The following is a 19,666-nucleotide window of genomic DNA, read 5'->3' as shown; positions in this document are numbered from 1 at the left end:
GATTAAAATAAAGGCCGAATTACTCGAATTACATGACAGTACATTCTGTACCTATTGCCGACGAGGCACAAGTCAGGAGGACTTGACAACCTCATGGGTTTCCTGCAATGTGTGCAACGAGTGGGTCCATCAAACATGTGCCCGGCCAGAATATGAGACATGTTCTTTTGAAGATATTGAAGAGTTCGTCTGTGAATATTGCCGTACTGGGACACATTTCAATTCAACCAAAGTATTCGAATCCCCACAGCCCAACTATTCATACCCAAATCTTGAGGTCTGTACCCTTGAAGTCTTTCCGAACGGATTAGCTAAGGATACAAAATATTACGCACGAATCGATAGAGGATACACCGTATCAAAGATGGCTTCCCTAAAATTTTCCCTTGACTTACTACCCTATGATGACTACGCGACCCTGCAGCCGCAACAATACTTGTCCGGTTTTGTTGTGGAGCATGCGTGTCATATATACAATAACGGCAAATACAACATTGTGAACGTGGAGAAATCAACGTTTATTTTTGGGGGTAGTGTCCGCAACCATGATTTTGTGGAGAATCTACCAATAACCACCGAGACTGACACTGTATTTTTAATATGTCTGTATCAACATTTCACAATGGTTTTGTTGTCCATTAAACGCAAAACAATGACGGTCATTGATCCGCTAGGGCATGAAAACGCACTTGGCCATATGTATTTGGCAGAAGTGAATAAATTATTAAAAGAAAAGAATTTTACCATGCATATATCTAAATTCGAAACCGTGAAGCATACAAAGCAAATGGACTCTTATAATTGTGGCCCTATGTTGGTTTTCTTTTTCTCGTGCTTGGTTAATGAAACCTCCATGATCAATAACAAAATGGATTTTGATGCATTCAGGGATGAAATAAAATATATTCTTCTGGAAAAAAGTGACCAAATGGACAAACTATGCTTTTTTTGTTCGAAAACTATCACAGACAACGACGGGGGATATTATCAATGTCATTTTTGCTATAGGAAAATTCATTTAAACACCAGTTGCATAATGTCAATCGCAGAAAAACGAACACATATGACAATAGAACAAAAAATAAAATCTCTAAATAACGGGTGCCAGTTGTGCAATATATATTTGGGCAAATCTTAAATTAACGTCAACCCGGTGTATGTAAATATACGTACACATCGTGTAACATCAACAACTGGAAAACTCATATATATTCTAAATGAATAACTCAACTTAAGGCGTCTATTTTTAAATCCGTTAGTATCGGGCATATCGGTTACGTATAGTTTCTAGAATTCGATCGAACTAGAAGTTAGATAAAAATAAAAACCGGCTAAGTGCGAGTCGGACTCGCGTTCCAAGGGTTCCATACTTTACACAATTTAAACAATGTAATTTTTATGTGAAATGTCTTCAAAAAACCCGTAGGGGTCGGATCAAAAACTAAGTAATTAAGTCCGACTCACGCTTGACTGCACATTTCTAATAGATTTTCCTGTAATCTATAGGTAAAGATCTATTTTGTTTATTTTTTTTTAAATTTTTGATCCAGTAGTTTCGGAGATAAAGGGGCGAATGGTCATTTTTTGCCTATTTTCTTGAATAACTTCTAAACTGTTTATTATAAAATTATAAAAAAAATATATTTGAGAATATCACAATGAGCTCTTTCACTTGCTATGTAACACCATATAGTTTGAAAAACTTTATTTTTTAATTTTCTCATATACCCCCCAAAAACGCCCCCAGTATTTAAAATTCATTTGTTTACGTTGCATGTCCGTCTTTGGGTCACAAACTTACATATGTATACCAAATTTTACCTTAAGAGGCCGTAGTCGATTTTAGAGCAAAAATTTTAAATTGATAGATGTAGTCGTTGAAATTATACACGTTTTGTTACGTAATATCCAAATAAAAAGTATTGGTTTCTATTAGCACGTCTTCTCATCTTGCCTTTTAATAATGAGGTCGCAAGCGTGCGTCACCGGTAATATATGAAAAGGGGCAGTTTTTAAAAATTCATCAAAAATTTATGGTGGTAAATTATACAAATTGATGTATAAGAATAGTTTCAACAAATGTTGTAGATTGTTTAAGTATCAAAATTACGTTGAAATTAAGTCGATTTTCAGAGAAATTGTCACTTGTTTTGAAGTAATTTCTGGAGAAAATTGATTTCGTCTAACTTTCATTTACACTACTTCAAAGTCATAATTATAAAAATGTAGTCTGATAAACGTCAAGTACAGGATATGTGTAATACAAAATTACCATATTTAGCTGTCCAAACTTTACGAAATTTACACAATAATAAAATCGAATTTACATAATGAGCGACAAAATCAGTGCTTTACGCGCGTTTACCTAAACGTCCATCAGAAAAGCAAACATTACTAATTTAGTGAGTCTGTTTTCAACAAATTTATCTGATAAAGGGTAAGATAACAAGATGCGCTAATAGAAACCAGTACTTGTTATTTCAATTAGGTAACAAAAGGTGTACAATTTCACAGACAAAATCTATCAATTTAACATTTTTGCGACTAAAATCGACACCGGCCTCTTAATTGGTCCAGTAGCTTCGGAGAAAATAGGCTGTGACAGACAGACGGCCGCTGACTCATAGCGTCCAAACTAAACGAGGTACAGCTCTACTAAAATCTGATTTGAATAGCCTATAAGATGTCTAATGAGACGTATATAGTGCGACCAAATTCATCGATCTAGAAGTTAGGTGAAAAAAATTAAATATTAAACACATAGTTCTCCACAAGATCAGACATATTTCGGCCGCTGACTCATAGCGTCCAAACTAAACGAGGTACAGCTCTACTAAAATCTAATTTGAATACCCTAATAGATGTCTAATGAGACGTATATAGTGCGACCAAATTCATCGATCTAGAAGTTAGGTGAAAAAAATTAAATCTTAAACATAGTTCTCCACAAGTTCAGACCTATTTCGGCCGCTGACTCATAGCGTCCAAACTAAACGAGGTACAGCTCTACTAAAATCTAATTTGAATACCCTATTAGATATCTAATGAGACGTATATAGTGTGACCAAATTCATCGATCTAGAAGTTAGGTGAAAAAAATTAAATCTTAAACACATAGTTCTCCACAAGTTCAGACATATTTCGGCCGCTGACTCATAGCGTCCAAACTAAACGAGGTACAGCTCTACTAAAATCTGATTTGAATAGCCTATTAGATGTCTAATAAGACATATATAGTGCGACCAAAATCATCGATCTAGAAATTAGGTGAAAAAAATTAAATCTTAAACACATAGTTCTTCACAAGTTCAGACATATTTCGGCCGCTGACTTATAGCGTCCAAACTAAACGAGGTACAGCTCTACTAAAATCTGATTTGAATAGCCTATAAAATGTCTAATGAGACTTATATAGTGCGACCAAAATCATCGATCTAGAAATTAGGTAAAAAAAATTAAATCTTAAACACATAGTTCTCCACAAGTTCAGACATATTTCGGCCGCTGACTCATAGCGTCCAAACTAAACGAGGTACAGCTCTACTAAAATCTGATTTGAATAGCCTTTTAGATGTCTAATGAGACATATATAGTGCGACCAAATTCATCGATCTAGAAATTAGGTGAAAAAAATTAAATCTTAAACACATAGTTCTCCACAAGTTCAGACATATTTCGGCCGCTGACTCATAGCGTCCAAACTAAACGAGGTACAGCTCTACTAAAATCTGATTTGAATAGCCTATTAGATGTCTAATGAGACATATATAGTGCGACCAAATTCATCGATCTAGAAGTAAGGTGAAAAAAATTAAATCTTAAACATAGTTCTCCACAAGTTCAGACCTATTTCGGCCGCTGACTCATAGCGTCCAAACTAAACGAGGTACAGCTCTACTAAAATCTAATTTGAATACCCTATTAGATATCTAATGAGACGTATATAGTGTGACCAAATTCATCGATCTAGAAGTTAGGTGAAAAAAATTAAATCTTAAACACATAGTTCTCCACAAGTTCAGACATATTTCGGCCGCTGACTCATAGCGTCCAAACTAAACGAGGTACAGCTCTACTAAAATCTGATTTGAATAGCCTATTAGATGTCTAATGAGACATATATAGTGCGACCAAAATCATCGATCTAGAAATTAGGAGAAAAAAATTAAATCTTAAACACATAGTTCTTCACAAGTTCAGACATATTTCGGCCGCTGACTTATAGCGTCCAAACTAAACGAGGTACAGCTCTACTAAAATCTGATTTGAATAGCCTATAAAATGTCTAATGAGACTTATATAGTGCGACCAAAATCATCGATCTAGAAATTAGGTAAAAAAAATTAAATCTTAAACACATAGTTCTCCACAAGTTCAGACATATTTCGGCCGCTGACTCATAGCGTCCAAACTAAACGAGGTACAACTCTACTAAAATCTGATTTGAATAGCCTATAAGATGTCTAATGAGACTTATATAGAGCGACCAAATTCATCGATCTAGAAGTTAGGTGAAAAAAATTAAATCTTAAACACATAGTTCTCCACAAGTTCAGACATATTTCGGCCGCTGACTCATAGCGTCCAAACTAAACGAGGTACAGCTCTACTAAAATCTAATTTGAATACCCTATTAGATGTCTAATGAGACGTATATAGTGCGACCAAATTCATCGATCTAGAAGTTAGGTGAAAAAAATTAAATCTTAAACACATAGTTCTCCACAAGTTCAGACATATTTCGGCCGCTGACTCATAGCGTCCAAACTAAACTAGGTACAGCTCTACTAAAATCTGATTTGAATAGCCTATTAGATGTCTAATGAGACATATATAGTGCAACCAAAATCATCGATCTAGAAATTAGGTGAAAAAAATTAAATCTTAAACACATAGTTCTCCACAAATTCAGACATATTTCGGCCGCTGACTCATAGCGTCCAAACTAAACGAGGTACAGCTCTACTAAAATCTGATTTGAATAGCCTATAAGATGTCTAATGAGACGTATATAGTGCGACCAAATTCATTGATCTAGAAGTTAGGTGAAAACAATTAAATGTTAATCATAGTTCTCCACAAGTTCAGACATATTTCGGCCGCTGACTCATAACGTCCAAACTAAACGAGGTACAGCTCTACTAAAATCTAATTTGAATACCCTATTAGATGTCTAATGAGACGTAAATAGTGCGACCAAATTCATCGATCTAGAAGTTAGGTGAAAAAAATTAAATCTTAAACACATAGTTCTCCACAAGTTCAGACATATTTCGGCCGCTGACTCATAGCGTCCAAACTAAACGAGGTACAACTCTACTAAAATCTGATTTGAATAGCCTATAAGATGTCTAATGAGACTTATATAGAGCGACCAAATTCATCGATCTAGAAGTTAGGTGAAAAAAATTAAATCTTAAACACATAGTTCTCCACAAGTTCAGACATATTTCGGCCGCTGACTCATAGCGTCCAAACTAAACGAGGTACAGCTCTACTAAAATCTAATTTGAATACCCTATTAGATGTCTAATGAGACGTATATAGTGCGACCAAATTCATCGATCTAGAAGTTAGGTGAAAAAAATTAAATCTTAAACACATAGTTCTCCACAAGTTCAGACATATTTCGGCCGCTGACTCATAGCGTCCAAACTAAACGAGGTACAGCTCTACTAAAATCTAATTTGAATACCCTATTAGATGTCTAATGAGACGTATATAGTGCGACCAAATTCATCGATCTAGGAGTTAGGTGAAAAAAATTAAATCTTAAACACATAGTTCTCCACAAGTTCAGACATATTTCGGCCGCTGACTCATAGCGTCCAAACTAAACTAGGTACAGCTCTACTAAAATCTGATTTGAATAGCCTATTAGATGTCTAATGAGACATATATAGTGCAACCAAAATCATCGATCTAGAAATTAGGTGAAAAAAATTAAATCTTAAACACATAGTTCTCCACAAATTCAGACATATTTCGGCCGCTGACTCATAGCGTCCAAACTAAACGAGGTACAGCTCTACTAAAATCTGATTTGAATAGCCTATAAGATGTCTAATGAGACGTATATAGTGCGACCAAATTCATCGATCTAGAAGTTAGGTGAAAACAATTAAATGTTAATCATAGTTCTCCACAAGTTCAGACATATTTCGGCCGCTGACTCATAACGTCCAAACTAAACGAGGTACAGCTCTACTAAAATCTAATTTGAATACCCTATTAGATGTCTAATGAGACGTAAATAGTGCGACCAAATTCATCGATCTAGAAGTTAGGTGAAAAAAATTAAATCTTAAACACATAGTTCTCCACAAGTTCAGACATATTTCGGCCGCTGACTCATAGCGTCCAAACTAAACGAGGTACAGCTCTACTAAAATCTAATTTGAATACCCTATTAGATGTCTAATGAGACGTATATAGTGCGACCAAATTCATCGATCTAGAAGTTAGGTGAAAAAAATTAAATCTTAAACACATAGTTCTCCACAAGTTCAGACATATTTCGGTCGCTGACTCATAGCGTCCAAACTAAACGAGGTACAGCTCTACTAAAATCTGATTTGAATAGCCTATTAGGTGTCTAATGAGACCTATATAGTGCGACCAAAATCATCGATCTAGAAATTAGGTGAAAAAAATTAAATCTTAAACACATAGTTCTCCACAAGTTCAGACATATTTCGGCCGCTGTCTCATAGCGTCCAAACTAAACGAGGTACAGCTCTACTAAAATCTGATTTGAATAGCCTATTAGAAGTCTAATGAGACATATATAGTGCGACCAAATTCATCGATCTAGAAGTTAGGTGAAAAAAATTAAATCTCAAACACATAGTTCTCCACAAGTTCAGACATATTTCGGCCGCTGACTCATAGCGTCCGAACTAAACGAGGTACAGCTCTACTAAAATCTGATTTGAATAGCCTATAAGATGTCTAATGAGACGTATATAGTGCGACCAAATTTATCGATCTAGAAGTTAGGTGAAAAAAATTAAATCTTAAACACATAGTTCTCCACAAGATCAGACATATTTCGGCCGCTGACTCATAGCGTCCAAACTAAACGAGGTACAGCTCTACTAAAATCTAATTTGAATACCCTATTAGATGTCTAATGAGACGTATATAGTGCGACCAAATTCATCGATCTAGAAGTTAGGTGAAAAAAATTAAATCTTAAACATAGTTCTCCACAAGTTCAGACCTATTACGGCCGCTGACTCATAGCGTCCAAACTAAACGAGGTACAGCTCTACTAAAATCTGATTTGAATAGCCTTTTAGATGTCTAATGAGACTTATATAGTGCGACCAAATTCATCGATCTAGAAGTAAGGTGAAAAAAATTAAATCTTAAACATAGTTCTCCACAAGTTCAGACCTATTTCGGCCGCTGACTCATAGCGTCCAAACTAAACGAGGTACAGCTCTACTAAAATCTAATTTGAATAGCATATTAGATGTGTAATGAGACATATATAGTGCGACCAAATTCATCGGTCTGGAAGTTAGGTGAAAAAAATTAAATCTTAACAAGATCGCCACAAGTTCAGACATATTTCGGCCGCTGACTCATAGCGTCCAAACTAAACGAGGTACAGCTCTACTAAAATCTGATTTGAATAGCCTATAAGATTCCTAATGAGTCGTATATAGTGCGACCAAATTCATCGATCTAGAAGTTAGGTGAAAAAAATTAAATGTTACTCATAGTTCTCCACAAGTTCAGACATATTTCGGCCGCTGACTCATAGCGTCCAAACTAAACGAGGTAAAGCTCTACTAAAATCTGATTTGAATAGCTTATTAGATGTCTAATGAGACATATATAGTGCAACCAAAATCATCGATCTAGAAATTAGGTGAAAAAAATTAAATCTTAAACACATAGTTCTCCACAAATTCAGACATATTTCGGCCGCTGACTCATAGCGTCCAAACTAAACGAGGTACAGCTCTACTAAAATCTGATTTGAATAGCCTATAAGATGTCTAATGAGACGTATATAGTGCGACCAAATTCATCGATCTAGAAGTTAGGTGAAAAAAATTAAATCTTAAACACATAGTTCTCCACAAGTTCAGACATATTTCGGCCGGTGACTCATAGCGTCCAAACTAAACGAGGTACAGCTCTACTAAAATCTAATTTGAATACCCTATTAGATGTCTAATGAGACGTATATAGTGCGACCAAATTCATCGATCTAGGTTAGGTGAAAAAAATTAAATCTTAAACACATAGTTCTCCACAAGTTCAGACATATTTCGGTCGCTGACTCATAGCGTCCAAACTAAACGAGGTACAGCTCTACTAAAATCTGATTTGAATAGCCTATAAGATGTCTAATGAGACGTATATAGTGCGACCAAATTCATCGATCTAGAAGTTAGGTGAAAACAATTAAATGTTAATCATAGTTCTCCACAAGTTCAGACATATTTCGGCCGCTGACTCATAACGTCCAAACTAAACGAGGTACAGCTCTACTAAAATCTAATTTGAATACCCTATTAGATGTCTAATGAGACGTAAATAGTGCGACCAAATTCATCGATCTAGAAGTTAGGTGAAAAAAATTAAATCTTAAACACATAGTTCTCCACAAGTTCAGACATATTTCGGCCGCTGACTCATAGCGTCCAAACTAAACGAGGTACAGCTCTACTAAAATCTAATTTGAATACCCTATTAGATGTCTAATGAGACGTATATAGTGCGACCAAATTCATCGATCTAGAAGTTAGGTGAAAAAAATTAAAACACATAGTTCTCCACAAGTTCAGACATATTTCGGCCGCTGACTCATAGCGTCCAAACTAAACGAGGTACAGCTCTACTAAAATCTAATTTGAATACCCTATTAGATGTCTAATGAGACGTATATAGTGCGACCAAATTCATCGATCTAGAAGTTAGGTGAAAAAAATTAAATCTTAAACACATAGTTCTCCACAAGTTCAGACATATTTCGGTCGCTGACTCATAGCGTCCAAACTAAACGAGGTACAGCTCTACTAAAATCTGATTTGAATAGCCTATAAGATGTCTAATGAGACGTATATAGTGCGACCAAATTCATCGATCTAGAAGTTAGGTGAAAACAATTAAATGTTAATCATAGTTCTCCACAAGTTCAGACATATTTCGGCCGCTGACTCATAACGTCCAAACTAAACGAGGTACAGCTCTACTAAAATCTAATTTGAATACCCTATTAGATGTCTAATGAGACGTAAATAGTGCGACCAAATTCATCGATCTAGAAGTTAGGTGAAAAAAATTAAATCTTAAACACATAGTTCTCCACAAGTTCAGACATATTTCGGCCGCTGACTCATAGCGTCCAAACTAAACGAGGTACAGCTCTACTAAAATCTAATTTGAATACCCTATTAGATGTCTAATGAGACGTATATAGTGCGACCAAATTCATCGATCTAGAAGTTAGGTGAAAAAAATTAAATCTTAAACACATAGTTCTCCACAAGCTCAGACATATTTCGGTCGCTGACTCATAGCGTCCAAACTAAACGAGGTACAGCTCTACTAAAATCTGATTTGAATAGCCTATTAGGTGTCTAATGAGACCTATATAGTGCGACCAAAATCATCGATCTAGAAATTAGGTAAAAAAAATTAAATCTTAAACACATAGTTCTCCACAAGTTCAGACATATTTCGGCCGCTGTCTCATAGCGTCCAAACTAAATGAGGTACAGCTCTACTAAAATCTAATTTGAATAGCATATTAGATGTGTAATGAGACATATATAGTGCGACCAAATTCATCGGTCTGGAAGTTAGGTGAAAAAAATTAAATCTTAACAAGATCGCCACAAGTTCAGACATATTTCGGCCGCTGACTCATAGCGTCCAAACTAAACGAGGTACAGCTCTACTAAAATCTGATTTGAATAGCCTATAAGATTCCTAATGAGTCGTATATAGTGCGACCAAATTCATCGATCTAGAAGTTAGGTGAAAAAAATTAAATGTTAATCATAGTTCTCCACAAGTTCAGACATATTTCGGCCGCTGACTCATAGCGTCCAAACTAAACGAGGTAAAGCTCTACTAAAATCTGATTTGAATAGCCTATTAGATGTCTAATGAGACATATATAGTGCAACCAAAATCATCGATCTAGAAATTAGGTGAAAAAAATTAAATCTTAAACACATAGTTCTCCACAAATTCAGACATATTTCGGCCGCTGACTCATAGCGTCCAAACTAAACGAGGTACAGCTCTACTAAAATCTGATTTGAATAGCCTATAAGATGTCTAATGAGACGTATATAGTGCGACCAAATTCATCGATCTAGAAGTTAGGTGAAAAAAATTAAATCTTAAACACATAGTTCTCCACAAGTTCAGACATATTTCGGCCGCTGACTCATAGCGTCCAAACTAAACGAGGTACAGCTCTACTAAAATCTAATTTGAATACCCTATTAGATGTCTAATGAGACGTATATAGTGCGACCAAATTCATCGATCTAGAAGTTAGGTGAAAAAAATTAAATCTTAAACACATAGTTCTCCACAAGTTCAGACATATTTCGGTCGCTGACTCATAGCGTCCAAACTAAACGAGGTACAGCTCTACTAAAATCTGATTTGAATAGCCTATAAGATGTCTAATGAGACGTATATAGTGCGACCAAATTCATCGATCTAGAAGTCAGGTGAAAACAATTAAATGTTAATCATAGTTCTCCACAAGTTCAGACATATTTCGGCCGCTGACTCATAACGTCCAAACTAAACGAGGTACAGCTCTACTAAAATCTAATTTGAATACCCTATTAGATGTCTAATGAGACGTAAATAGTGCGACCAAATTCATCGATCTAGAAGTTAGGTGAAAAAAATTAAATCTTAAACACATAGTTCTCCACAAGTTCAGACATATTTCGGCCGCTGACTCATAGCGTCCAAACTAAACGAGGTACAGCTCTACTAAAATCTAATTTGAATACCCTATTAGATGTCTAATGAGACGTATATAGTGCGACCAAATTCATCGATCTAGAATATAGGTGAAAAAAATTAAATCTTAAACACATAGTTCTCCACAAGTTCAGACATATTTCGGTCGCTGACTCATAGCGTCCAAACTAAACGAGGTACAGCTCTACTAAAATCTGATTTGAATAGCCTATTAGGTGTCTAATGAGACCTATATAGTGCGACCAAAATCATCGATCTAGAAATTAGGTGAAAAAAATTAAATCTTAAACACATAGTTCTCCACAAGTTCAGACATATTTCGGCCGCTGTCTCATAGCGTCCAAACTAAACGAGGTACAGCTCTACTAAAATCTGATTTGAATAGCCTATTAGAAGTCTAATGAGACATATATAGTGCGACCAAATTCATCGATCTAGAAGTTAGGTGAAAAAAATTAAATCTCAAACACATAGTTCTCCACAAGTTCAGACATATTTCGGCCGCTGACTCATAGCGTCCGAACTAAACGAGGTACAGCTCTACTAAAATCTGATTTGAATAGCCTATAAGATGTCTAATGAGACGTATATAGTGCGACCAAATTTATCGATCTAGAAGTTAGGTGAAAAAAATTAAATCTTAAACACATAGTTCTCCACAAGATCAGACATATTTCGGCCGCTGACTCATAGCGTCCAAACTAAACGAGGTACAGCTCTACTAAAATCTAATTTGAATACCCTATTAGATGTCTAATGAGACGTATATAGTGCGACCAAATTCATCGATCTAGAAGTTAGGTGAAAAAAATTAAATCTTAAACATAGTTCTCCACAAGTTCAGACCTATTACGGCCGCTGACTCATAGCGTCCAAACTAAACGAGGTACAGCTCTACTAAAATCTGATTTGAATAGCCTTTTAGATGTCTAATGAGACTTATATAGTGCGACCAAATTCATCGATCTAGAAGTAAGGTGAAAAAAATTAAATCTTAAACATAGTTCTCCACAAGTTCAGACCTATTTCGGCCGCTGACTCATAGCGTCCAAACTAAACGAGGTACAGCTCTACTAAAATCTAATTTGAATAGCATATTAGATGTGTAATGAGACATATATAGTGCGACCAAATTCATCGGTCTGGAAGTTAGGTGAAAAAAATTAAATCTTAACAAGATCGCCACAAGTTCAGACATATTTCGGCCGCTGACTCATAGCGTCCAAACTAAACGAGGTACAGCTCTACTAAAATCTGATTTGAATAGCCTATAAGATTCCTAATGAGTCGTATATAGTGCGACCAAATTCATCGATCTAGAAGTTAGGTGAAAAAAAATTAAATGTTAATCATAGTTCTCCACAAGTTCAGACATATTTCGGCCGCTGACTCATAGCGTCCAAACTAAACGAGGTAAAGCTCTACTAAAATCTGATTTGAATAGCCTATTAGATGTCTAATGAGACATATATAGTGCAACCAAAATCATCGATCTAGAAATTAGGTGAAAAAAATTAAATCTTAAACACATAGTTCTCCACAAATTCAGACATATTTCGGCCGCTGACTCATAGCGTCCAAACTAAACGAGGTACAGCTCTACTAAAATCTGATTGGAATAGCCTATAAGATGTCTAATGAGACGTATATAGTGCGACCAAATTCATCGATCTAGAAGTTAGGTGAAAAAAATTAAATCTTAAACACATAGTTCTCCACAAGTTCAGACATATTTCGGCCGCTGACTCATAGCGTCCAAACTAAACGAGGTACAGCTCTACTAAAATCTAATTTGAATACCCTATTAGATGTCTAATGAGACTTATATAGTGCGACCAAATTCATCGATCTAGAAGTTAGGTGAAAAAAATTAAATCTTAAACACATAGTTCTCCACAAGTTCAGACATATTTCGGTCGCTGACTCATAGCGTCCAAACTAAACGAGGTACAGCTCTACTAAAATCTGATTTGAATAGCCTATTAGGTGTCTAATGAGACCTATATAGTGCGACCAAAATCATCGATCTAGAAGTTAGGTGAAAAAAATTAAATCTCAAACACATAGTTCTCCACAAGTTCAGACATATTTCGGCCGCTGACTCATAGCGTCCGAACTAAACGAGGTACAGCTCTACTAAAATCTGATTTGAATAGCCTATAAGATGTCTAATGAGACGTATATAGTGCGACCAAATTTATCGATCTAGAAGTTAGGTGAAAAAAATTAAATCTTAAACACATAGTTCTCCACAAGATCAGACATATTTCGGCCGCTGACTCATAGCGTCCAAACTAAACGAGGTACAGCTCTACTAAAATCTAATTTGAATACCCTATTAGATGTCTAATGAGACGTATATAGTGCGACCAAATTCGTCGATCTAGAAGTTAGGTGAAAAAAATTAAATCTTAAACATAGTTCTCCACAAGTTCAGACCTATTACGGCCGCTGACTCATAGCGTCCAAACTAAACGAGGTACAGCTCTACTAAAATCTGATTTGAATAGCCTTTTAGATGTCTAATGAGACTTATATAGTGCGACCAAATTCATCGATCTAGAAGTAAGGTGAAAAAAATTAAATCTTAAACATAGTTCTCCACAAGTTCAGACCTATTTCGGCCGCTGACTCATAGCGTCCAAACTAAACGAGGTACAGCTCTACTAAAATCTAATTTGAATAGCATATTAGATGTGTAATGAGACATATATAGTGCGACCAAATTCATCGGTCTGGAAGTTAGGTGAAAAAAATTAAATCTTAACAAGATCGCCACAAGTTCAGACATATTTCGGCCGCTGACTCATAGCGTCCAAACTAAACGAGGTACAGCTCTACTAAAATCTGATTTGAATAGCCTATAAGATTCCTAATGAGTCGTATATAGTGCGACCAAATTCATCGATCTAGAAGTTAGGTGAAAAAAATTAAATGTTAATCATAGTTCTCCACAAGTTCAGACATATTTCGGCCGCTGACTCATAGCGTCCAAACTAAACGAGGTACAGGTCTACTAAAATCTAATTTGAATACCCTATTAGATGTCTAACGAGACGTATATAGTGCGACCAAATTCATCGATCTAGAAGTTAGGTGAAAAAAATTAAATCTTAAACACATAGTTCTCCACAAATTCAGACATATTTCGGCCGCTGACTCATAGCGTCCAAACTAAACGAGGTACAGCTCTACTAAAATCTGATTTGAATAGCCTATTAGATGTGTAATGAGACATATATAGTGCGACCAAAATCATCGATCTAGAAATTAGGTGAAAAAAATTAAATCTTAAACACATAGTTCTCCACAAGTTCAGACATATTTCGGCCGCTGACTCATAGCGTCCAAACTAAACGAGGTACAGCTCTACTAAAATCTGATTTGAATAGCCTATTAGATGTCTAATGAGACATATATAGTGGGACCAAAATCATCGATCTAGAAATTAGGAGAAAAAAATTAAATCTTAAACACATAGTTCTCCACAAGTTCAGACATATTTCGGCCGCTGTCTCATAGCGTCCAAACTAAACGAGGTACAGCTCTACTAAAATCTGATTTGAATAGCCTATTAGATGTCTAATGAGACATATATAGTGCGACCAAATTCATCGATCTAGAAGTTAGGTGAAAAAAATTAAATCTTAAACACATAGTTCTCCACAAGTTCAGACATATTTCGGCCGCTGACTCATAGCGTCCAAACTAAACGAGGTACAGCTCTACTAAAATCTGATTTGAATAGCCTATTAGATGTCTAATGAGACATATATAGTTCGACCAAATTCATCGATCTAGAAGTTAGGTAAAAAAAAAAATCTTAACAAGATCGCCACAAGTTCAGACATATTTCGGCCGCTGACTCATAGCGTCCAAACTAAACGAGGTACAGCTCTACTAAAATCTGATTTGAATAGCCTATTAGATGTCTAATGAGACGTATATAGTGCGACTAAATTCATCGATCTAGAAGTAAGGTGAAAAAAATTAAATCTTAAACACATATTTCTCCACAAGTTCAGACATATTTCGGCCGCTGACTCATAGCGTCCAAACTAAACGAGGTACAGCTCTACTAAAAGCTGACTTGAATTGCCTATTACATATCTAATGAGACATATATAGTGCGACCCCAATCATCGATCTAGTAGTTAGGTGAAAAAAATATCATGATTTAACGGGACACTGCCTTAAGCACTCCTTAACGTTGAGTAAATAGTTATTTTTCTATATTAATAATTTATGTTTATACCATTTCTGTTATGTATGGGGAGATTTATTACGGACTTCTTAATTTGGTAGGTTAATTTTAGTGTGAAGTTGGCGGCCAAATGTTGGCGGCTGATTGGCGCCAACATTTGGCCGCCAACTTTTGGCCGCTAACTTCACACCGGTCAATCGGGAACCGTTTAGGTATACTATGTGTTATGTTATCATGTGTTTATGTTATCATCTGAATACGCCTCTCCTCGCTATCAGAATCTGTGATAATTCTTGTATTTTCAATGCGTTTGTAAAATCTGACAAGAAAATTAGGTACCTAAGTAAATTATCCTGTTACCCACCGATATGAAGAGAAATACTGGTTCACTTTTGTATTTGAATCGGGAAAGTGCGTCAATATTGTCCGACATGGCCTGAAAAAGAAAATTACCATATTTTTAAATAAAATACGGGCTATATCGAATATACAATAAGTTTAATTTACGTATAAAATTCGCGCTAACAAAATATTAAATGTGTTCGACCGAACGAAAGCGAAGGTCTCCGTTTCAGCTTGAGCAAAAATGCTACGTAATTCTGCCCGGATATTCTCCTCTATAGGTCGCATTTTCAACCAATTCACGTAAAATTTTGTGAGCGTGTTTGATAATTAAGTACAGAATTTTTTGTCGATTCTGTAGGTATTCATATTTTTTTCAAAATGGCGAAGGCGTAGGCCATGGGGGCGGTCTACAGTTGACAAAGCCACTAGTAATAACTATAGTTGGTCAAGCAAATCTTGTCATTAGAAAAAGGCGGCGAATTTAAAAAATGTAAGCGCGAAGGGTTTTATCGTCCTATAGAAAATTTTAATTTCGCGCCTTTTTCTACTGACAAGATTTGCTTGACCATATCTTTAAAAATCACAATTATTTAGCAGTGGCGCTAGTGAGCACGTTGATGGACTCTTAAAGCCTGACCAGGAATATATGATCACGCGCCATGTTGCGGAATTTCACTGGAACTAATTTTTTCATACTATACTGAACTGTCACCCTATACATGAAAATAAACAGCGCCCTCTTGACAATGATCATATATTGATGTGTACTGGTCAATGGTCATGCTTTAATTTGATCAGACTGAAACTAATTTCGTGCATGGTAATTATTATTGCGAGTATTGCAGCCGTTGCGCCGCAGTGGGGACCCCTCCCCACGGCGCTCTAGACATTTAACTACATATGTACAAAGACCGTGCTGGTAGTTTTGTTATTTAGCTTCCATAATTTTATACAATTAATACGTACTTCCAAAAGCAGAGAGTAGGTATGTACTGGTTGTACCAATTGACCATAACATTATGCCGTAAAGAAAAATGTAGAGTCACACCAAGATTAACGGCGCGATTCGGGAAATGAATTAGATATTCATTAGTAAAGATATGTGACGTCCCACGGGCAAAGGTACCTTTTGGCAGTTGGCGCTTACGCTATTATTAACGCCGCTCCAATTAATATTGGATGGCGCTATGCGACGTAGGCGCCAGCCGCCATAAGGTTAGGTACCCTGCCGTATAACGTCACATATCTTTAAGGGGCCCACTGACTATCAGTACGCCGGACGATATCGGCCTGTTAGTTGTTCGGAACTGTCAAATATCGTCCGGCGGACTGATAATCAGTGGACCCCTTAACTATTTCATATCTAGTGAATCTCCAATTCATTTCCCGAATCGCGCCGTCAGTCTGCAACGATTTTGATAGTACTATATACACGCAGTGCCAGTGTTATTTATACGTCATAATGTCATAGAAGTTTGACGTTTAAAATAACACTTGCACTGCGTGTGCTATCAAAATCGTCAGACTTGTCTTCGTCCAACTGTATCTTCATTTTCATTCGGAATGAATTTCACCTTACCGTTTTCCATAGGTAGATTGGTCTATAAGTTCGTAAAGTACCTACCTTGACCATAGCGATCCGGTCTTGTCCTATCTCCATCTTGCCCTTACGTACGGCGAATGCGGTGGCGAGACAGGGACCGCAGAAATCTGAGTACACTTCCATACCTAAAATATGATTACGGGGGTTCATTTGCCTTCATCCTTTAGAATCCCAGTCATAGACAATGTCGAAAATCTGTGGGTTATCGACTTTTTATATAAATTGTATGAAATCGGGTTCGTGGGGTTTAAAAAGACCTAAGTAGGTAACTTTTTTTAACCCCTAGCGCAAAAAACAAGGGTGTTATAAGTTTGACTTGTCTACTTAAATGTCTATCTGTGTGTGGCATTGCAGCGGATGGACTGATTCCGATGCGGTTTTTTTTACGTGAAAGCGAGTTTCGATCGAGCAGTATCAGCTCTTTTCCAAAATGATGTGTTGTGTATCTGTGGTTCAGAATATATGCCATCTGTGGTCCTGGGTACATGTCACACAAGTTCTGAATAAAGAGTTACTATTAATTACAATATAAATTGTATTATTGAACTAAAACATGGCGCAGTCTGTAAAAAAGTAGAAAATATATTGTAAGACACGTGCAGAAAATTTTAGAAGTTGTTAAAGATGGAGCATTCCATCAAGCTGCCACCAAACTTTGATTTGCGAGCTGCAAATGCGGCAACAGAATGGCGGCTATGGCGTCTCTGTTTTGAAGACTACTTGGTGGGTTCGGGGCAAGATAATGCCGCGGATAAGGTAAAATTGGCCCTCTTGAGAAATAAGTCAGGAATGGAAGCTGCCAGAATAGTCACAACGTCGCTACAACTTTCCGAGAGTGAAAAAGATAATTACGATTCAGTAATGGCCGCAATCACAAAATATGTCAGCCCGCGTGTAAATGAAGTGTTTGAACGATTCAAATTTAACAATAGAAAACAACAAGAAGGAGAAAGCTTCGATAGTTTCTTTACGGAATGTAAACAATTAATTTTAACATGTAACTATAAACAAAACAAGGATTCAATAGAAGATCAATTGTTGAGGGACAAAATTGTACAAGGAGTATTTGACAAAACAGTACAAGAATCCTTACTGAAACTAGATAGCCTTACACTTGAAAAGGCAGCCAACTATTGTCGCACTTCAGAAATGAGTAAACGACAGGTGCAGGAGATGAACCCAACAATAGAAATTGATGTGGTCAAAAAATCAAAATCCCATCAGGCACAGAAGAAATACTTATTTCAATGTAGGAGATGTCAAACTCAACATGGGCTGCGAGAATGTCCTGCCTATGGGAAAAAATGCACCAGATGTGGAAAATTGAATCACTTGGCAGTCAGCTGTAAAGTCAAGAAAATTAATTTAACTCGAGAAGATTCAGAAGAGTCTGATGATGACACTTTATTTTGTGGTGCAGTTAGTAGTAAAGGGAAAAAAGGCATGTTTGACATAATATTTTATACAATCGTGATATAATAGAGCTTTCAGTCGAGTATCGTCTTGCTGAGTGGCCTAATGAAGGTACGAGATTGAAAAGCTTGATTACCTATATCACTATTGTATACAATACTTTTTCTACAAGTCATCTAAAATAATACTTTTTCTACTGTAAACCCTAAACAATTAAAGAAAATTACTTATTTGGTAAGCGGTAAGTATCTCAGTACTAGTAGTAGGTACAAAAGACATCAACGCGTGCATAATATTTGAATATGAACAAGTTGCGCGTTGGTGTCTTTTCAACTGGACCGCGGCGCCACGTGATTAGTCAAATTCATTATAGTTGACTACAGCGTTTGCATATGAATATTATAGTTGAGTTGGGAGTCCATACGTGAAAAGTACGCAAGAGTTTGTTATACGAAATCTGAATTCAACCTAACAGTCGACGAGTGGAGAAAAAATATTTTTGTGGCATAATGCGTGGGGCGTTTTAATATAATCAGTTATTACAGACTCGAGGGAATAACGAAGATTAGCTTGTTATTCAATTTGTTTGACTTGGGGATAAAAAGCACGCCCCACACCGAAAAATATATAAAGTTACCTAATACTGGCTACTCACAAATCAACCTTTGAAAATTTGCATTAAGATAATTCTCAAACTCCTCGTCCGTTTCAACGGAGTCCTGGATAGCAACCTGTCCTTTGCGGGCCATGGTTTATTTACCCGTTATACAATTATTCACTGTTACCGAGAAACATAATTTACACATCTTATGTGTAACAGACGACTTCCTTCTATTATACCTATGTCAGTGTCAAATATTCAGTTTGCTTTTTAATTACCTACTTCTGTAGAGTTCTGTAAACTGCTTACTGGGGAATGGGGATGGCCGAGGGTTGGCCGGTCGAAATGTTTAGCTGATGGCGCCAGCATAGCTTGCCTCAAAGAGTAAAGTAAGTATATAGGGCTTGCCCTGCCAATTGCCCTAGAATTGTATCAAATTTTTGTTTTTTTAAATCTCATAGAAAAAGGGGCAAGCTATGATGGCGCCATTTCTGCAAACCTTTGACAGTTACCAACCCCATTACCT

The 19,666-nt window shown here is 36.3% G+C and overlaps 1 protein-coding gene across 1 annotated transcript in view; it reads right to left on the bottom strand.

Moving 5' to 3' along the window:
• The window catches only part of LOC134749624 (uncharacterized), an 82,904-nt gene extending 63,565 nt beyond the window's left edge, over positions 1 to 19,339 (bottom strand). The window contains exons 1-3 of the mRNA XM_063684640.1: positions 19,195 to 19,339; positions 17,148 to 17,251; positions 15,543 to 15,614 (exon numbers count right to left, since the gene is read on the bottom strand). Of these exons, the coding sequence (XP_063540710.1) occupies positions 15,543 to 15,614; positions 17,148 to 17,251; positions 19,195 to 19,288 (270 nt within the window). The 5' untranslated portion in view covers positions 19,289 to 19,339. The remainder of the gene's footprint in view (positions 1 to 15,542; positions 15,615 to 17,147; positions 17,252 to 19,194) is intronic.
• Positions 19,340 to 19,666: the final 327 nt, after the last annotated feature.

The sequence above is a fragment of the Cydia strobilella genome, chromosome 18, assembly GCF_947568885.1.
Source record: "Cydia strobilella chromosome 18, ilCydStro3.1, whole genome shotgun sequence".
In the NCBI taxonomy this organism is placed as follows: Eukaryota; Metazoa; Arthropoda; class Insecta; order Lepidoptera; family Tortricidae; genus Cydia; species Cydia strobilella.
The sequence above is the reverse complement of the archived record's forward strand: the minus strand, read 5'-3'. Positions and strand labels throughout refer to the sequence as shown.